Below are 21,803 nucleotides of genomic sequence, written 5' to 3'. Positions count from 1 at the left end.
GGTGTGAGTGTGCATCTGTTGGAAGGTAGGAGGGCTCTGGAGAAGGACCTGGATAGGCTGGATAGATGGGCGAAGTCCAGTAAGATGTTTAATGAGTCCAAGTTCCTGGTCTTGCACTTTGGCCACAACAGCCCCTGAAGAGCTCCAAACTGGGGCAGAGTGGCTGGACAGCAGCCAGGGAGAAAGAGACATGGGGGGCTGTTGAACAGCAGGCTGGACATGAGCCAGTAGTGTGTCCTGGTGGCCAAGGCCAATAGCACTGGCCTGGATCAGGAATAGTGCAGCCAGCAGGACCAGGGCTACTGGTAAGGCCACACCTCGAGTGCTGTGTCTAATTCTGGGCCCCTCAATTTAGAATAACAATACTTTAGTTGATAAGGTGGTATTAGGGTACTGATGGACTTGATCTCCAAGGTCTTTCCCAACCTGATCAATTCTGATCTAAGATCTAAGCTCTTTATTTTTCCTAAGTGGAAACATGACTCTTTATGGAGAATTTTAATTTATAATAATGATTATTTACCCTATGTAGTTAATCAGGATCACTCTTGGTTACTTTTTTAATAATAAGATGAGTGTTTGAATGTAAAACAAGTCAATTACTTAGGACTAAACTCCCTGTTTCAAGAGCATTGAAGGAATACTTATAGTTTCTCATATTTGCACAAAAAACCTTGGAAAGTAGAACTATACTCTTACATTACTGGATTGTAGCTTTTTAAATCTGAAACATTAAACCTCTATGATGGATTTTTCTGTTTTAGTATTACAATTAATAGTAGTAGTAAATTTTATTTTCCACTAGTTATTAAACTGTTCTTATTTCAACCCACGGAGTGTCTTTTTCTCTTCTCCTCCCTGGAGGAGTGAGTAACTACCGGCACGGTACTCATTTGCCAGCTGGGATTAAACCATGAGAACAAAAATGGCATTTCATACATTCCCTGTGCTATTTCAAGATCCCCGTAGGCAAATGAAGAACAAGTTAAAAAAATAAAAAAATCAAAGCACTTCCCATCTTTCATTAGAAACTTTATTGTATTAACCTACAGGTATGTGAAATGAAGTGAAATATATGGTAGAGAGAGGGAGAATGATGAACATCAGTCATCTTTGGAAAAAATATATGTTTTCACAACAAAACACTTTGTTACAAGTAAGAAAAAAATACTTGATAGGTTTTCTTTAAAAACATAACACAGTTCAATCGTATCAAAGTGAAGTCTTGTGGGCTAAAAAACTGAAAAGTTATGTTCAGTGCTCTAGCACTAGTATGAGTGTACCAAATGACAGGGTTTTCTCTACAGTAATTGATAAGCATACACTCATTTGTTTTCAGTAATTTCAAATACTGTATATACAACTTTTAATATAAAGCATTTTTTGTCAAAACTAGCTCTGTGTTCTTCAGTCTGGACTTTAGAGCTTCGGTGTAAGAATTACTATTTGGACACATATTGGATAAAAAAATTGTGTACTAGAAAATGCAATATATTTAGAGTAACACATTCCTTGCTTTTGATTTTATCCTAACTCCACTTCAATATGAACTTGCAGATTGTCTCAGCAGAAAGTGTGAGTACAATAAAATCTTCCTTTGCGTTATCTGCATGTGACTCTCCAGTTAAAATTAGTGGAAGTTCTCTGGGTAGATCAAGATAAGGACAGATTTTATGTGTAACAGTGTGTTGTGATTTAAATCTTGGACATAATAGAAAGCTGTGAGTTTCATTATGCTTCTAAGTGGCCTGAATTAATAATGCCTACATTAAAAGTATTTAAAGCCTGAAGTTTATATTCACTACTTTAAAGTCAGCTATTAACTTGGTGCAGCCCTTTATTAAAATGGTGACACATTGCTAGGGGAGAGCTACCTCCATTTTCAATGCTATATTTTGTCACTATTGTAACGTGACTATATAGAGGCAAGGCACCCTTTTCCATTGCTGTCTGTGGTGAAGCCAGTTCTCTGAGTGCTTGCCAAAACTGCTCCATCGACTGAGCCATTCAGTCTCTTCCACCCTACAGAATGCACCTTCAGAAGTCTTCAAATTGTGTCAAGACCACAGTGAGATCTACAGGAAGAGCTGTCTGGCAGTCATGAAGATTGAGCTGGGGATCTCTGAAGCTAAGGGCAGAGTGCACTCCAGGAATTCAGTGTTCTGAGCACCAAAAATCATTCTCTGAAGTAAATTCACAAGCCATTTGCTTGCCCTGTATGTACTGCAGATCCAGCTCACATTTATGCAGACATTGCTGCTGCTGACGACACAGCAAGAGTTTTACTCACATGCAGGAAGGCAGACCTCAGGAATGTGTATATTTAGAGTACACACACAATAAGCAAAATGACAGTAAATTAATCTATTTTCCATGAATATTTGACTGAATATATCACTCGAGGATATGTGACATACTGGAAATTTAAAAAACCTCACGACATTTTTTCAGCTCTTTACTTTTCCATGTTAAGAAAATTGTTTAGATGATGGAGATAATTTACCTAGTGGTTTCAAAACAAGCAAGAAGTTTTTGTGAGCACCCAATTGTTAAATGCAGCATTTTCTATTAATGGCTTTAGAGAAGAAAAGTTTTATTTTAAAGTCTGTTTCACACAATACAAAAAAATATATACCAGTAGTTCTACATTTTATCTACAAGCATACAAAGCCAATCAATACTTGATCTTAGACAGGGATTAAATGGCAACCAGCCTTAGATATCTTCTAGCTAATACTTGTACTTTCCAAATCCAACGATAATGGAATTCTTTATTCCAAGGATGTAACAGAAATGTCCAGGGAACTGCAAAACAGCCAGTATCGTTTTCCCCTTCCATCAGCGACACACCAACCCTCAGGACAAGGTGCTACAGAGGCACTGCCTGGTCATGTTAAATGCTGGCACCTCACTCTTAGGTTCCTAAAAATATCTTTTCACTCAAAGAAGACGTCTAGTCTGCAACAACTGTGTTATTTTAAGGTTGACGTGTTTGGGGAAAATCCTGTCCAATGTACGGTTACCTTGGTGAATTTCATTTCCACCAAATCATGCAGTTCATAACAGACTATTTCGGAAGAACTGAAAGCCTGTTTTGGGAGAAAGGGGCTGTTTTGGGAAGATGGTCTCCAATTACATGGTCAACAGAATGCAATAAACTTTAAGGAGGAAGTGGTTTTTACTTTTCTTCTGTGTTCTTGTTGTCATTCTCAACAAAAAACACCGTGATTTTCTTCCCCTGAATTAATCTGAACTGTTAGGTATTTTTTAATCACCTCTGATAGACATCACTGTGAATTCTTACTTTGATCCTCTTGCTCTCTGCCCAGAGGTCCCTTGAATCGGACAAAATAAAGGCCAGTTGGCAAAAATGCAAAAGAAATGGACACACACACACTAGAATATTTTTGCAGTTACAAGCTAGGTCACTAAAAACACAGATACACAGCGTAAAAATGGAGACAGAAGTTAATGAAGGTGGGGGGATACATGTGTCACATTATTAGCAATGCAAAAGACCAGCTTAAGCATGTGTTTCCCTACGTCAACTATATAAAAAAGAAAAGGTGCCTTTTTAGCAAGTATGCACAGAGTTTGCTTAGTTATTTCAAAGAAAAAAAAAGTCAGAAGACTTTACTATCTTTATTCTATATTACAGTCATTATTACTAACTTTTTATAAAATGTAAACCCTTCCTTGCAATTAAGATTTACAGAAGTCATCACCTTTGTCCACTCCTTACATAATCAGTCCATGGTGACAAAAATAAACTGATTCAATTTACGTATTTTTTGAAGTAATAGCTGATATGTTGTGGATTATTAGTTTGTGTGTGGCAGAAATAGTGGTCTGAACTGCAACGTATGAAGCTGAACTGTAGCAAAATACTTGTTGAAGACTGGTGCTGGGTCTGCAGTACTAAGAGATCTTGAAGCATCACGTAAATATTGATGTATGCAATTATTTTATCTCCAGAACTATTCAAGCCAAGTACATCCACCACCTTTGCAATGGACAGCAAAGCCTGATGACGGATTTCCCAAACAACTGCAACACTGTGCTTCCTTATCCCCCATCAGATCTTGTTTCTTGTAATATGTCTTGACTAAAGATAAGAATGGAAGCTAAAATTTGGCAAGGCAGTTTTCCTTCTACTAGTGAGTAAATGGTGAATCAAATCACCTGTACAAAGTGGTATTTGGTAAATTGCACTGTCCTGGGAGTATTACTACTCTGGAACATGACAGACATGAAGTCTATATTTGAAGTCGCTAAAATGTGATGTTACCAAGACTAATCTGAAAACTACTGTTTTTTAAGCCAGTATATTACAGTATAAATGTGATGCATACCTGTTTCTATAAAATTTACTGCCATGAAAAAAAAAAAAAAAAAAAAATCAGGATCCCCAGAGTATGGCGTTTGTCCATCTGTCACTTGTATATGCAATACAGACCTCGTGCTGAGATTCTGCTTTTAGGGTACAGCAGTTACTTGCTGGACAGATCAGGAGCCAAGAGAGATGGTAAACTAGAGAGGAAGGAGCACAACCGTGCCATTCTGCCCCTTGAGAGTCCCAGGGTTGTAGGCATCAGCTTCCTGCAGGGTCATTTGCTGCTGACCCCCTTTGTGGAGGGTGTGGGGCTCCCTCGGACGGGAAGCAGGTCGTAGTGGCATGGAATGTGGCTGTTTTTTGGGAGGTCATAGGGATCCTGGCCGAAGCGCCCGCTGCCGCCGCTGCCAAATGCGCCCTGGACAACACTCACTGTGGGCTCTGTGAAGAGAGAGAGCACACACTCAACTTTAGGGAAAACACTGATACTTCATTTCAGTTTCTGCTTCTGTAGGAAGATTCCTCATACAGAGTCCTGAAATGTAGCTGCAGAGACACAGGTTTGTGTTTTTGCTTCACACTTACAGCAGGGCCCTGCCATGAGTGTCTTTACTGACGCAAACAAAACAGCATCTCTTCTTTATGTGTCTTTAATTTCAGCAAATTAGGAAAAAACCCTGACAAAACAACAACCTCAATTTGAGGGTTTTAATCAAGACTTTGTAACAGTCTTTAAAAGCAGAATGGGTACATTGATGGATTTCAGTGATCTATAACTGCAGAGTGAAAAGGAAAATATATCCTGTTACACTGGACACAGTTTATTATAGCCCAGAGATGATAAGGATACCACTCCACAGGACTCTGAAGTTTTCTGTAAGTAAAGAAATATGGTTAACTAGGGAGGTACCATATTAGTGGAATACTACATCTGTGGGTGAGGATGCCATTTTATTCCGATCAAGAGAAGGAAACAGAACTTCAGCCCTCCCATACGTAACTCCAGCTGCATTCAGTTTAACCTGGGGGTGAACTGCATTGCAATCAAATGCTAAGCTTATCTTATGCTGTTGGTTAAAGGAAGGCTTTCACACCAGGGAAATTCAGAGGTTCCTGTAGGTTACAGAACAGAGCTGAAGATACTTCAAACCCTATTTGTGTGAATTACACCAAAGGAGTAATAATGCTGCTGTTACAGCTTTTGAGCAGAATCTGAACAAGTAATTTTGTTTTTCCAGTGATTTTCACGTGTTTTGATTAAACTGAATCAAAGAATAAAAAGCTCTGTGCTCTTTCTTCCTAACCCTCAGCATCCAGAGGTGGATTTTGTACCTACCAACTTCATACACATTTTTGTTGGCTGTGGCAGAGCCGGCGATCTCGGCGTAGGGGGAGTCACGACGTGCTGGGGACTTCATTTCCACATAGCCACATTCTGAACTCTTTGGCACCAGAGCTGGTGGGTCTTTGATAGTAGCATAGGGGTTCTCAGAGCTGCTCAGCGAGCAGTTGCTTAAATTGTATTCCGAGTTCTTCACCAGATCTGCAAAAATGAAAACATGTTACTGTCTCAAGCATGCTGCATGCTGTGGACATTGCTACTAAAAAAAAAAGGTTTTCTTTAGTGCTAAGTTCTAAAAAGTCACTGAGAAGTGAATATTTAAATGGAAACCAGTCATAACATTTCAAAATTATTTACAGCTATCAATGAAAGCATCTCAACTGCTATGCTCTTTTCTGATCTTGCCACCAGCAAATTACTATTGCTAAATCCAAGCATCTTCAAATCTGGTTAAAATAATACATAGCATTATATAGGGATAAGCTGTAAAATCAATTTTTAACAAACACTTTAGAACACTTTCTTCCCCTCTGGATGCTGAACTTGGGATACTTAAAATAATTGATCCAGAACTGTTCCCAAGAGCAATGTCTGGGCAAATGGCAGCATGATTTATTTCTAGGGATGGCTTGGGTGATGCACAGTTTGAGTGAGTACATTATAAGAATAACCAGCTTCTGCTAAGTTTTTGTAAGGCAGGAGAACTGGAAAGGAAACATCCGGTGACCTGTGATGTCAGGATTTAATTGAAGGACGAATAAATGGTTTCAGAGATGTATTTGCTTGTGCTGAAAAGCAATTTTGTGGCACTTGTGTTACTTTGTTCTCTGTGTTGCTTTGTCATATATTGTGTTATTTAACATTAGACTTCCTTAGCTCATTCCTGACTCCATATCCAACATGAGACAGACCTTGTACCTGTCAGTTGATGAGTACTCAAGATTTTATTACTCATTTGAACTGGGCTTTCTGTAATCATAGAATTGTAGAATTTTTTAAAGACCTTTCAGATCACTGAGTCCAGCCATTTATGTAACACTGCCAAATCCATCACTTAGCCATGTTCCTAAGTGCCAAATCTTCACCTCTTTTAAATCCCCCTGGGGATGGTGACTCCACCATTTCCCTGGCAGCCTGTTCCAATGCTTGACAACCCTTCCAGGAAGGAGTTTTTCCTGATATGCAATGTCTCGATGCCTGTCTTGTTGAGAGGCCCAGAGCAGCCCCCAAAATTGGAGGTGGTCCCCCAGCAGTGCCAGCACAGGGACAGTCACTGCCCTGCTCCTGCTGCCACACCATGGCTGGGACAGCCCAGGGGCCACTGGCCTTCTTGGCCACCTGGGCACCCCTGGGCTCGTGTCCAGCTGCTGTCACCAGCACCCCCAGGGCCTTTTCCAGATTTCCAGCCACTTTTCCCCAGCCTGGAGCTGCAGGGGGCTGTTGTGACCAAAGGGCAGGAAAAACAAGGTGTAATAAATCACTCTGTTTAATTGTGCCCTGTTATAGACAAGGGGACAAACCAGATGCTTTCTGTCTGTGTTTAGCTCATCAAACATATGGACTTGCCTACACCCTTCCCATTGTTTGGGTATCCAGGCAGCCTTGGCATGCCCTAATCAGGTACCACCAACAGTGACACACATCAGGGTTGTACAATGTAAAGTCTTGTGGGTAATTCAGAAGATCAAAACATCAGATCACTACTGTGAATTTCGGAAGCTTTTTATTCCTGTCTGTGTCCCTGTATTTTGATATCCTTTCCAAGGGCCTGCAGTGGATGTGGTGAAGGTCTGTGATAATGCAGACCATGCCACCTGCAGTTGAAAGGCTCTTTTAAAGCCTTTCAGGAGAGGCAGCATGTATTCTGCAGTCTAGACTTGAGCTGTGTTGTGACTCAAGCATGAGAGAAAACATTTGATCTGTGTGACACATAAGGGACTTAAAATGGCTTGGTTTGTGGTTTTGTTTCTTGATTAAAAATAATCCAACAACCTCCCTTCAAAAAAGATAAACCCACATCAGTAAACAAAACCAATCACACACTGATTCAGTATCTAGGAAAAATTCAGTCCAGAATTATTTTTATATTCTCTTCACCTAGAAACCAAAGGTAATTTAGACAAGTAAAAGGTTTATGGTTCCTATATAGTCTATATAGTTTCCATATAGTTTCTTCTGAATACACCAGAAAACAATCTCACCTTTCAGGGACTTCCCCACATATCCCCTATCAAGTCCAAAAGCACCTGAGGAAAAAATGAGCAGAGTAATTTTAAAACCAAAGAAAACAAAAGTAATTAGACAAAAGCTTCAAAATATTTAAGAACTGCCTTGGGACTCATTTCTGCCCTAACTGAGTAATTCTTTCATAAGTACTGTGGAACTGCCCAGGATGGGGTTACAGAAACACTTACACTTTTTGCTTGCACACTTTCCAACAAGAACAGGAAAGGTGGGTCATAAGGGACCATTAAATAATAAAGTTTGATCTCACATAATGCCAGTTACCCACTCTTGAACAATCGTAATAAGTGTTGTTGGACTAAAGCGTTTTTATTGGTTTGAATAAACTCTACCTACCAAAAAGGTATTCCACCTTGACCTGAAAATTTCAGGGTGTGCAGAGTTCACTCCAATTCTCAATGCTCTGCTTCCAAATTTAATCACTCCCAGTCAGGGTTACCCTGTTCCAGCCCCAGTGGCCTGAACACCTTGCACCTGAATCTACAACTCCGTTGTAGAACCTGTTACTCACAGATTTCTCTCAATAAATGTAAACATCAGTGCACAACAGCTCTCTTCAGAGACCTGGCACTTTCCTGGTTACTGATTTATTTAAATAGCTTTGATTGATACTGTGGAAAGCTAATTTTTAAATTAGGCTGTATTGCGGTACTATGCTAGACGCATTATAAAAGCCTAAAATGATTTTATCTATGCACTATCTAAGCAAAATTAGTAGTTTTCAAGAGGGAAGTGATACTATTTAAGGAGACTTAAACATAATTAATTTTATTTCTACCCTGTCTTTATTTATTAGATCTCATGTCAGCTGTCCTGTTGTTTTCCCATCTAAGTTTGATGCTCAAGTCACCAGCCTCGAGTTACCCAAGTAATCCTATTTGATTTTCCAGCAAACAGACACGGTATCAGCATTCATCCACTCCTTTGAAACTCCCTACTGCTGAAGATCTCCTGCCTTGGGCTAACCACAGGAAGTGTCTCTGAGGAGCATTTAGTGCAAGTTCAAATGCTCTTAAGAAAATATAAAGCTGAATATTGAGCATTATGACTGAAATTCTTTCTTAAAAAAAAAAAAAAAACAACAAAAAACAAAAACCAACAACCAAACAAACCCCAAACAAAACACAACAGATCTGAGGCTGAATTGTGGTTTGACCAAGGCTGGGGAAGAGCAGGGAGAAAACCAGTGCTGCATACTGTTGTTCTGAATCCCAGAGTCTGATACATGTAAGTACCAGAAATGAAGGTAATTAAATTTTCTGAATTATACTGCCACTGAACATCCTTTTTAAGGCTTTCACTGGTCACTGCAATCCAGCCTTTTTGAAATGCATGAGAGTGGAAAAGGATGAAAAGACAGCATAGAGCAAGATACAGCAACTCTCACCATTTCTTAGGAATTCCTCCTCTTAAAGACAATGCTCTGTCTTTAAGCAAACAGGAGGCTTAGCTGGGAAGATCTACTGTTTATACCTGAAGTTGCTCAGGCAATGAAAAATTACTTTTTAAAACACTGATTGCATTTTGTGGTGATTTAAAAAAGAAAAAGAATATATGCAACCTTTCATTTATTTAATAAGAATTTGTAATTTTACAGTAAGCAGAACCTTACTGTAAAACCCCCACTGTTTTATGAAACTAATCAATAAGTAAATCTTTTAATACAAATGAGATATTTTACACATCATGCACTGGGCATCAAAAACTGTTCCACCACTCCTCACAAGGGGTCACTTTGTCTCTTTCTGCCTTAAGGGATGCATCCCACGTAAAATGAGTAATATTCACATTCTCCTCTGTTTGTTGGTTTGTTGGTGTTTTGGGGTTTTTTGTTTGTTTTGTTGGTTTTTTTTTCTTCTTTTACCAAGCTCATTGAGGTATCCACCGTGTTTCCAGTCTGCTGGCAGTGTTCCTGTGTAGTCCATGACAGCACGTTTTCCAGGCTCTGTATTTTTCAGGTTCACAAACAGCTGACTGGTTTTTGCCTATTTCAAAAAATGAGAGGCAATAAAACTGAAATTGCAAAGGAAGATGCTGAATTTCCAGGTAATAATCAGGAAGAGCAAAAAAAATCAGCCAAATAGGAGAGATTAGGGAACAATGTAAAATAAACTAAAGACTGTCAGAGAAGTTTCGATGTTTTTCTGCTTTACCTTTGCCAAGGTCAGTCTCTCCATGTTGGTGACATGAGGTGGGCTGGAGCACTGAGTCAGAGTATGATAACTGGGGTTAGAGAAATAGTGGCTGTTGACATTTCCACCATTGGGATGAGGGATGGTTTCTGAAAAGAAAAAAACAGGAGAATGAACAACTGAAAATAACATGGAATTTCTTTAAGATACGTTTTTGAGAGTGCTGCACTGATTTCCAAATCTAATCTACAGTTTCTTAAAAAAAAACTCCAACGAACATCATTTTTAAAATTCATTCAAATACAAACCCTAAGAAACACAAAATCTTTTATTCATTCAAAGAAATTAGAGATATAGGGCAGGAAATTACAAATCAAGCCCTCACTTTTAACGAGGAGCATTCAGAAGTGTAACCTGCTAACTTAACTCCTCTCTCTGCTGTGGTCTCTGCTCTGTTACTCCTTTCTTGTCATCATTACAGTCACTTGTACCATCAAGAGTCTGCACCAACATTTTCTGGTGCCTCAAGAACACCAGGACCATTGCTGATTTGCTTTTTCTTAATTCTGACCAGTCCTCCTGCTTCTTCAGCTGCTGCTTTCCTTAACAATGGTGTTCAGAAGGCACAATTGCCTCAAGTTTCGTGTACCCACTGAACCCCAACTTACAGGCACTTTAGTAAGTCAAAAACAGTTTCATTGTTCCTTCCCTTAATTAGTTTCAAACATTTTTCTGTTTCTCTGCACAATCTTGCCACAGATAGCACAAAATCTGGATTTCCTACATTCTTTCTCTATTCAAACTGTTGGCATTTAATTTAACTACCCTTGTAGAAACCAGATTTTGCCACACTCCAACTGTATATAAAAGCACAGAAGATAGAAATGTCTATATTTAATGCAGAAAAAAAAGTTTGAGGGTGCAAAATGTTGCACAGTAAAGTGAGGTATCTGGTCACTTTTCTTTACAATTAACATATTTTGTCAGTGTGCCACCTTCATGGTATCAAAAAGAAATACATGAATTTAAGCCCTTTTAGGGGCAGATCTGAGCACGAAGCCAAGAGGTGGAGGGAAAAAAACAGGTGTTCTAAACATCACATACCTGAAATGGTGTAATCTGCATTGATGACCCTCATAGCAGGGGTGTAGGTCACGGTGGGCATGTGTGTCTCCTTCCCTTTCTGCTTCTGCCTGTAAATGATGAACAGCACCAGCAGGAAAAGTACAACCAGGACAAGAATGATGATGCCAGCTATGGCTCCTATCTGGTAGGAGTCAGCAGGGAGGGCAGTGCTGGTACGGCTCAGGCTGTTCAGGTTTCCCACTATAATTACACCAGCTGGAATAGAGGAAGAAATGAAAATCAGTGGCATAAACCCAGAGAGGTCCCGTGTCAGGAGCAGGAGACAAAATTTCACTTCTAAATCTAACTGTATTTAATAATGCCAGAACAGAACTCTTTCAGAAACCAATCCTAAATTTATGGAAAAAACCCGCTTAGAATCTTCACAGAAAGGAAAAACACTCGTAAATCTTCACAGAAAAGAGATGGTTTAATGAATTCAAAAAAATAAGAACATTCTTTGGACAAAAGCATGGGGCAGGTAAAGCCCATGCTCCATCAGCACCTTTGAGCAGCACAGTCCTATCATTTCATGCTCCAGTTAATTATCACTAAGGCATCTAATTTAAAGCCTTCAAAACTTACATTAATTAGCAGAATGGGCTACTTGAATACACCAATCAGATTTACTTAATGAATGGCACAGAGACAGTGTTTAATAGGTGAATCCAGTGTCTGTGTGAAAAGACTACATTAAATTTGATTGCATCTGGGCTTTACCTTGATCACACCTGGCCCCCTTCCAGCCTGGGCTGCAGTAGCAGGTGCCCGTGATGTGGTCACAGGTGGAGTTGTTCAGGCAGTCACAGATCTGGCGGCATCCATACCCGTATGTGCCCTGGGGACACTCTGCACAGAACATAAGCAAGCAAAAACTCATTAAAGGCTTTGGAGTTACAGGTCTGCAGCACCACAGAGTCCAACCCCACATGTTCCTGTCTGTGGGCAGCAGGTGGCAATATGTCACCAGCACCGGATCTCTCCTGGAAATGCTCCTAAGAGGACCCCTCGGTGTGCAGGAGAGAGAGAAATTGTGTTTAGATGTGTATTCATCCTTCACCTGCAATGCCACTAAGGCAGTGCAGTGAGAAGTCCAGGGGAAAAAGAAAGGGCAAAAATGTAAAAAGGGTAGAAAGCTGTGAAGAAATGGGCAAGGTGTGAATAAAGAGCCAGAAGACTCAGATCCCAAGAAAGTTCTTGTTAGCATACAGGTGGAGCCAGACACCAGAATGGTATTACAGATGTGCTGATGTAAAACAGCAAAAGGAAGGAGCCCTAACACTGAGTCTAAAATGCATCACACATTTATAGATAAATAAAACTGTTGCCCATAGCATGCTCTGATACTGTAATGTATACACTGAGAAACTACCACCAGGAGGAAATGCTGAATTACAGAGGAATAAGGTAACTGGGAAAGTTGTACTTAATTATCTGAATTACCTGAATACAATACTTAATTACTGACGAAAGTGTCTTCTACCTCATGTAAGTATCCTGGTAGGGAATTACTACCTACCTGGTAGAGAACTGATAAAAGTTATTTATTTATACTCCCACCTCTTGGTACTGTGTGGTCACATTATAGTAGTTCTGATGGTTTTAACAAGTGTAGTATTTCTTCACTTTTTCTGAAATTTCTCAAGAGTTCTGCAGCAATATTTACTTCTTTTTGTCTTTTTAAAAAAAATCTAACTCATCCTTCATATATTCCTAATTTGGAATAATTTAAAAAATAAAGTAACACAATGAGTGGCTGAAAACTGTCTTGCAGTCTTCACAAATCCCAAATTCAAGTGAAAAACTTCATGTTTATGTATCTCCTACTTCTCTTGATTACACTCAATAAAACAGGATTATAAATACGGAGGTTAATGGCTGGCCAAAACCCATCATGTAATAATATATTTTGGCATTTCAAGATCTGAATTCGAATGAATACCAAAATATATAGCTTAATGTTGTTAAATCAGTATTATCAACTTCTACGATAAAATACAAAATCCACAACAGAGTTAGATTTGCCAAATTATTCAAAGTGATGTTTTGACATCAAGAGACTATTCTAAAAAGTTATCTTTTCCTGAACATTAGTGATGTTTTCAAGAGAAATACAGATGTCATCAAAATGCACAGATTTGGGAGCACAGCTCCATAAAGTCAGCAAAAGTTGGACAAACAGTCCTGTGCTCACAAACCTGACTATTCTTTTAATGTTGTACAACATTACGACATCAGTGATGTCAGTGGTGTTACTCCTGATCTTACTGAGGAGAGAACCACACACGTGAAAACAAAACAGTAGGTGTAAAAGCCACCTACAACGCTCTCACAATGCAGCTGCGCTGTAAAACCACACTGTGAAGATTAATTTCATCTACCAGCACTGATACATTAGCTCTTATCTCCAGTTTTCCAACTACTAGCTGTCACTGTGGTTTATGCTAATGGATACATTTTGTTGCTTTCACAGGATGCTAATGACAAGTCCTTGGATTCATTTAGTTGCTTTATAACATGATGGAGTAATTGGGTGCTCCTTTAGTGTTACGCCTGAAGTGACTAAAACACTGTGCAAAGAAACAGGCACCACCATTGTAACAACTTAATTCTGTTGGGTTTTGAACTGTTTGGAAAAGCCTGTGGCCAGCTCTGTGCCCATCAGAACAGGAGGGCAGAGGCTGTGTCCCAAGGCAGAGAGAGGGGTGTGCTCACTGTGCTCGCAGTGCCGTCCCATGAAGCCCGTCCGGCACGTGCACTGCCCGCTGATGTGGTCGCAGTCGGCTCCGTTCTGGCACTGGCAGATCAAGGCACAGTCCTTCCCAAAAAACCCCAGGGGACACCCTGCAACACGAGCAGAGGGAGGGGGGAAAGGGGTGAAACAGCTGCTCTGGGAGTGGAAGACAAACATTCTGGTTCAGTGTGTTACTGAGGGCTTGCTCCTGCAGCTCCAGAAACTGAGAGTTCTCTGTCAGCACAAGGGACCAAGACCTGCCTTGTCTGGAGGGTTTAAAACACACATCAGACAAAAATGAGGTTGGGAAATGATGCTGGCAGTAGAGGCTCTGAAAAGACGGCAGGGACAGCTCCTTGAAGAAATGGGCTTCAAAAGAGGTTTGAGGGAGGAGGAAGAGGGCACTTTGGGAGTCTGCCCATCAGTCAGTGAATCAATGGACACATTTCCTTCATAGTTTATGTTGAAGCATTAAGTCAAAAACAATAATGTATTGTACCTGAGCTATTCACAAAGAAACCATTTCAGTATGAAGAAGACACACCACAGAAAAGAGATCATTATTCACCAGCAGGAAGCAAAAAACCCCTGATAGCTGACAGCTGAACCAGCATAGTGAATGTCTCCCAGAACTGCATCCATATGGTCCTGTAGTGTATCTGTTACTTCTTGCCACTATGACATTACTCATTTGAAACAGCAAAGTTCTGATTTTATGAAAAACATGTATTTGCATGCTGAATGCAAAACACAGTCAGCAGCCCTGTTTTTCTTGAGGTCAAATACAGGGGGTTGTGGCCAGGATCACAGTCAGTGAGGCAACCTGAATTGAAGGTAAACCAAACTGAAAGTGTAATATGAAAGAGACAGTAAGTCAACTTGATCCATATTTATTTCTAACAAATGTTTATTTCTCAAACTTCCTATGAACTCTTAACCAGCATGTAATGAATGCCACATACCTAGACTCAGTCACTGCACAGCTATTTTACTTTAAGTATTAATGTACTATTAAACAAACAAAATTCCAAAAGAAATTATGTTGTTACAGTGTAGTGGAATTATCTTCCAAGGTTCTAAATAAAACAGTTTCTGAATTCCAGGTTCAAGCTGTTCTGGAGGATAATTCTGTCATTGATGTTCAGACTAAGAATGAGCACAAAATCCACTTACTCTGTGTGCAGTAAAGGCCAGTCCAGCCCGGGGTGCACTTGCACTCCCCATCATAGGCACTGCAGAAAGCTCCATTGTGGCAGTTGCACGTGTGGATGCAGTTTGGTCCCCAGTGGGAAGGTGGGCAAGCTGAAACAACCCAGAGCAATTAATTAACCTCGAATGACAAAGGTTCCTTGATGTACATGAATAGAGCTGCTTCCATTCATACATGAGCACTGTTTTGTTTGGTGTTTGCTGTTTTGCTCTCAAGTGCATGTTTTAGGCTGCTCTGTTCTGAGCAAACAGCCACAGATTTATTCATTTCAGTAAGGTATTGTTTTACTCCAGGTAAAAAGTGCTGAAAAATATTAAATGTGTGAAAATGCATACTCGATACTCAGTAAATAGGACATTATTAGCAGATTTTTCACAGAGAAAAGGTCTCCTTTCTTCACTTATTTTTTACTCTGCAAACAGTCAATGTGATACAGCTTTTAAATCTCGAGAAGTGAAGGAAAACAGAGAAAGTTGCAACTCCTATATAGATAGCCTAGACCTTTAGACCCAATACTGAACCTGCTTATTGTGCTTCCACTGTTAAATGTTATGGTTTTGCCTAAATATGAAAATAATCAGGTCTCTACCTTCATCTGGTTAACTCAGTTGCTTCCACGGGTCCAATAATCAATATAATATTTCTACACACCAAGTAATTATTCACAGAATGGAGATTATTCTGCTCACAATCATGTCGACTCATTATGAGACAGAATTTACTGGCTGCTTTGGAAATGTCATGATGGATGAATCTGATCCTATGTGCTGCCACTAGAAATGCAAAGTTCCAAAATTCTAATTACTATTCAGAAACAGCAAAAGATAATTTTCTTCATGGTAGAATATCACTAAGTGAAGAGGGTGAATACTCTAAGAATAGACTCTTTCTGTTGAGTAGGATTCTCATCTTGAGGGTTTTTTCCTTTAGTAAAGAAAGCAGTACTTCAAGTAGTACTTAGTATTTTAAAAATAAATAGTAAAATAAATAATTCTTTAGTACTTTAAAAATAGTTTTATGGAAGTACAGTGTTGTCAGTATTTCATAGGAGAGAAGAAACAGGTCAGACATTGAAGCCTTGGTTTTATTCTTATGTAAATTTAAAAGGGTGGTAACTCCTTATTGTTTTGTACTGATCTAGTTGCCTGAGACCAATATAAATCTTGAATTCTTAAACATTTGCATAATGATTCATGTATAAGTGGGCTGTACTTTTCCAAAGTATCACCTTTTTTCCCTCATTTCAGGTCATTAAAGATTATATTATGATGAACTGAAAAAAAGCACTAAGTTTGGGGTATTTTTGTTGTTATTTTCACTTCAGTTGTGCCTTGTAATTTTTTTTTATTGTTCTGTGTTTGAAATTAGTGGTCAGCTAAGAAGGAATGTAAATCACATACAGGCAAAAGATTAGAAGTTTAAAAAAGGTCACTGGTTCTGAAAGAAATTAATGAAATCATTATTTTCCATGTGAACGAAAGGCCTTTATACAAAGCAAATAAACTTCCTCTGTTATGGTCCGTGAGCACAGCCTCAATAAACACTTCCATTCATATTGCTGGCACCATTTTCTTGATATTGATTCAGTGAGTAAGTCCCTCCTCCTCCTAAATACCCCTATTCTGCTAGTCTCCCAACTACCTACTTATTTTACCATAAAAACAGGGACCTTTAGAGCCACTGGCTTCCACAGGAACAGGCCCAAGATTTATTTTGGTATCATACTGGGCTGTGCATGCTAATCACTTCACAGAATTTAGCCAGGAAAGTTGTTTTTTGGGTTCTTTTCCCAAATGGACCAGATGTTACCCTCCACTTGTGCAGAGCCTGTTAACCTGGGCCAGTCAAACCGTAAATGATATAAACGAATGAGCCATGTTATTAAAAAATGCACTTCCCTGGAAACCCCAGCACAATGTCTGATATTTCAGGGAATGGTGCAGCTTCTTTTATTTACACAAATGGGCTGACTGAAGTTTTGGCACATGTGCGTTTCAGACTGTGTGGATTTTACCACCTTATGGGATTGGATGTGCTGCTTTTTGAGAGGTTTCCTCAAAGCCATTCTTTCCTCTGATTAATAAATTGCATAGAGCCATCCAGGCATTTGGGGAATGACTATTTAATAAAGTAACTTTACAAAAAGTAGTAAAATTAAGACCATCCCTTTCCCTTTTTAAGTCAGTAATGAGAGTCTACTGAGTTCAGCATACCAAGAGAATACTCATTCAGTGAGGCAGAATAACACTAAAAATATCTATCAGTGAAAAAACTCATAAAATCATGGAAGAGAAAAATCCATCACAGAGTTATAAGCATTTTTTAAAAAGGCATAGTGAGAAATTTCTTAACAAAATGTACAAATGCTCACTGAGAACATTGATGGTTGGGCAGCCAGAGCACCAACCTGTGTCTGACAAAATTTCAGCTTTGTTCTTGGCCTGGCCAGAGAAGTTTAGGATCTCTCCATTAATTATTTACCATGAAGTCCTAATTTCTGATTTAAGACAGTGTTTCTTAAAAAAAAAAAAAAAAAAGAAAAAAAAGGTATTCTAACTAGCTGGATCCTGATTATTTGTTCTAAAATAAAAGGGGGGAAAAAAGCTGGTACTTACGCTGAGAGCAGTCACTACCAATCCATCCAGGGTAGCACTGACAGGATCTATCAATAGGATTACAAGTCCCATTATTGGTGCAGGTGCATATTCCAGCGCAGTTCTTCCCGAATCTGCCACTGGGACATACTGAGAAGGCAATGTCAGAATTAGAACTCCTTAGTGATCAGAACAAGATTTTATTTTTTTCATTTCAGAAGAAAACAAGCAATATTTGGATCAAGAGAGGTACTGGTTAGTATAAGGGTAAAGTGAGGTATTATAAACTATAGTGAGCACAATATCCGTATTCACTACACAAATAAAGCAATTGAGAGTACAGAGGGTTTCCCACTGAAGGATGAAACAGCCTAAGATTCCCCACTTATAAATGGAACATTCCACAACAGAAAATATCTTCGGTTTCACGGCTTCCAAGTGATGGAATGGAAATCATTCCAGCACTTGGCAAGTGCATCCCATGGAGCCTTTATGGCCAGCTGTACCTTCATTGCAGAGGGCTCCTGTGAATCCAGGCAGGCAGTCACACAGGCCAGTGATGTGGTGGCAGGGCCCACTGCTGTGCACGCACTGGGGGCAGGTCTGGCTGCAGCGGTGCCCGTAGAACCCCGGTGAGCAGACTGGAACCAGAGAGGACAGACTGTCACTGCTGCTGTCCTGCCACCAGCCAGCCTGCAGGACATCTGCTCCTGGCTTGGAACTGGCTCTGCTTTCCTGGTGGTCGTTGTTATTTGTGCAGCTCAGTGATTTACACTCCCAAAACAAGATCTGCTCCCTCTCAAGGATTTGGTGTATTCTAGCTCATCATAATTTTGTTGACATTCCATTATATGTCAAGCCACCCTGAACTTGGATAATGTTTGGAATGCATACATACTTTATTTGGCTAAACAAGGACATTTTTTGAAGCACATCTGAAGTAACAGAGGGAATAGTTTTATCTCTAGATGGGAAAGGTCATCTTAGACCTTGATTCCTGATGTGTTTCCTAACTTGGAATTCAAATAGCCATAACTTCACTGGATAAAAAGCACACTTGTTTTCCAATCAGCCTTTCTTTTATATGGTGCAGAGTCACTCTAACTTTCAGAGAACCTGAGACCAGAAATACAGAGTTGTCCACTTAATTGTGATGCTAAAAAGCATGAGTTACTCAAAAGAAAAAGAAAAAAAGGGGGAAAAAGGCTGCTTCTCCTTCTTTGTCGGTCTAATTCCTTTTGGCATTTATTTCCTGATAAATTAGAATATTAGGTAAGAGATGAAGAGAAATACCTGAACAGCTGCAATTAGCACTGACAAAACTACCTTGGAATCTTTTCAATATTTCAATTTCATTTAAGATTCAGTCTTTTAATTACACACTTGATACAAGTTATATGGCCAGGATCTCTCCAGAGAGATTAACTTCTTCAAGTGAAACAGTGCCAAAAGGTCTTCCTGTTTACTGAAAAGGCAGTTTCTGATCAGGATCCAAATTGTTCCTATGACCTTTGTCTTCCCAGCCTGCAGACCATGCCTCAGAGGGGCACTGGACTGGGAGCCCCTTGTCCAGGTTATAGGCACAGTTCCAAAACACAAGGGAACATTTTTGCATGGCAGTGTTACACTTTGGATGTACTGATTGACTGCAGGGCCCTTAGAGATTAGATAGTGAGAATAATTACTGTTCACAGTCAGAAATGCTCAAGGAATACTAATGCCACATTGATGTGGGATTTAGCAGTGCCATGTCACAGCCTTCAGCTTGAAACTTTGCCATTCCTAGACTCATAGAACTTCACCTTCTTGTGGTTCTCCTTCTTCCTGGCAGTGACCATTTCAGGTCATCTCCTGCCTTTTAAGCTTGTTTGGAAGAGCCAACAGCATCCTTGGTTGCCCTTAGCCCATCTGCTCCTGAATTCTAGACCTACTCTGGAAACTGAGCTCCCCTCCAGTTCCAGACAACTCACATTTCTCTTCCCTGAACACCTTTTCCTCACAGCTCCAGTGATTCAAACTGAAGACAGCTGGACTGCTGGCAAACTGTGACAAATCTTGTGAGGGCAGACTTATTATTTCTCTCCCAGATTCTGGCATGATTTTCCTTAGTTCATCTGTATCTCTCTCCATGCAATTTGTATTTTACCTAGACAAGTTTTTCACAAGGAACCATGGATATATTTGACATCCTCTGCTTATGGTGGGGCCCGATCCCACTGACTATTCTTACAAAACAAGTGTTAAAACCCCAAGTATTAAGTAAGCTAATGATTCTCCTAGCAGACTCAACAGGAAGGCTTTTAGTTTCTGAAACTCAAGTATGTTTTATTTACCTGTATTACAAACTTAACACTCATCAATCACATTTGGAAATGCTTTGGAATGGATTCCCTCTACAACATTTCTTGGAAAGTCGTGTTCATAACAGTGCCACAGGACAGTGAATAAGAAGAAAGCTGTACCATAACAAGAAGAGCACTACAAGATGGAAACATTTGTTCATTTCAGGTAACCCTTTTTTTTCTGAATATTCATGTATTTTGACAAAATGTCCAATCAAGGCGTGTTTCCTACTCTTTCACACTACAATTAGCAAAACATTATGATGTTGTATGATATGTTTTCCAAGCAACTGAGAGAGAAACAGAGATTTTTAAAGCATTTATGTTGTCCTTACTTCTCTGGCAAGTAGTGCCTCTGTATCCTGGTGCACACTCACAGATCCCATCATCTGGAGAGCAGGATGCTCCATTTTTGCAGTAACAAGGCAAGGAACAATTTGGACCCCACTGTCCCTCAGCACACACACTGTCACAGTGAATACCTGCAAACACAAACAAAACATCTGTGAAGAGCTCTTGTGCACACTTAGGTTAAACCTTTGCTTCTCAGAGGGCTGAACTTTAAAACACAGCTCACACAACCTGTTTATCAAGACATCACTAACATCAGAAAAGTACAAGATAACCTTGCATCTCTGTCCCTGCCTTCCCTAGAACAGTGAATTTCACTCATATTCCAGTTTTGATGAGAGGTACATAAATGGCTTTTGCTTCCTCCATAATGGCTGTTTCAAAACAGAAGATTTTTGGTTTCAGATTTTATGTTTGGGAAATGCATGACAGAAGGTATTGCAGGACTTTTCCTTCTGAGGATTCTTCATGTCTGACATAATTTGTGTATAATAATGGGGTGCAGGACACGGAATGATTTCTAATTAGTGTTGAGCTGATTACTGCTCAGCCTCCTACCGAATGGAAAAACGTACTGCACACAAAGGGTTTGCAAACACACCACGTGAGCAGTCCAAAATGCTTAGCTGCCACAGTGCTAAGGATGCTGGTCACCCAGTGCTTAGTTTAACCTGCTTTGGTATAAAATTGATTGTAAAATGGCCACAACTTGAATCTCTACACACAGATCGTAATACAACCCACCCATTACAATCATCCAATCACAGTTTGTTTGCTGTGTTCCTTTGTTTGTTTGCTTGTCAATTTTTTTTCACAATGCTGCAACATTAAATATAATTTTCCTGCTTTTTAAGAAGCACTGTGCATGTTAAACGCCAGCAGGCAGCACTGTGGAACTCAGACCGTATTGTGTCTGCAGCACTTTGCATTAACAATCAAGTTTTATTGTAATGCCTCTACTGAATGAACCCTCCACTACGGGAAAAGTGGACTGGATCCAACCACAAGCATGTCTTGCTTTGTAAGTATTTCCAGCAAAATATGCCACAAGTTCAATGGCTGCCAGAGTCCTAAAAAAAGCAAAACAGTTTTACATGTGACAAGGAAAAAAAAAATTGAATGCCAAAACCTACTCTTGTAGCTTGTAAAAATCTTGAAAAATAATTACATGGTTTGCTGGTAGATCGGACTAAGAGGTGACTCCTCAACACCCCCAGCATGTGCCTTGCAAAGCTGCCCATAAAGACCAACTCTCTAATTAGAGCAAAGGTGGAACTCCAGACTCATGAACTGTTTTTCTCTGCAGGACAATCAACAGACTGAAGAATCAAATATATGTTTCAACAGATTGCACCAACCTGTGCCAGCAAGACACAACACTTGATTTTAAAAATCC

General features: G+C 39.7%; 1 protein-coding gene across 1 annotated transcript in view; it reads right to left on the bottom strand.

Moving 5' to 3' along the window:
- Positions 1–1,139: 1,139 nt before the first annotated feature.
- The window catches only part of MEGF10 (multiple EGF like domains 10), an 85,077-nt gene continuing 64,413 nt past the window's right edge, over positions 1,140–21,803 (bottom strand). The window contains exons 14-25 of the mRNA XM_083883776.1: positions 20,392–20,538; positions 18,221–18,355; positions 17,736–17,864; positions 15,084–15,212; positions 13,892–14,020; positions 11,897–12,025; positions 11,156–11,392; positions 10,073–10,200; positions 9,784–9,904; positions 7,877–7,921; positions 5,670–5,876; positions 1,140–4,774 (exon numbers count right to left, since the gene is read on the bottom strand). Of these exons, the coding sequence (XP_083739902.1) occupies positions 4,608–4,774; positions 5,670–5,876; positions 7,877–7,921; positions 9,784–9,904; positions 10,073–10,200; positions 11,156–11,392; positions 11,897–12,025; positions 13,892–14,020; positions 15,084–15,212; positions 17,736–17,864; positions 18,221–18,355; positions 20,392–20,538 (1,703 nt within the window). The 3' untranslated portion in view covers positions 1,140–4,607. The remainder of the gene's footprint in view (positions 4,775–5,669; positions 5,877–7,876; positions 7,922–9,783; positions 9,905–10,072; positions 10,201–11,155; positions 11,393–11,896; positions 12,026–13,891; positions 14,021–15,083; positions 15,213–17,735; positions 17,865–18,220; positions 18,356–20,391; positions 20,539–21,803) is intronic.

This window comes from Zosterops lateralis, assembly GCF_965231275.1.
Source record: "Zosterops lateralis genome assembly, chromosome: Z".
Classification (NCBI taxonomy): domain Eukaryota; kingdom Metazoa; phylum Chordata; class Aves; order Passeriformes; family Zosteropidae; genus Zosterops; species Zosterops lateralis.
The sequence above is the reverse complement of the archived record's forward strand: the minus strand, read 5'-3'. Positions and strand labels throughout refer to the sequence as shown.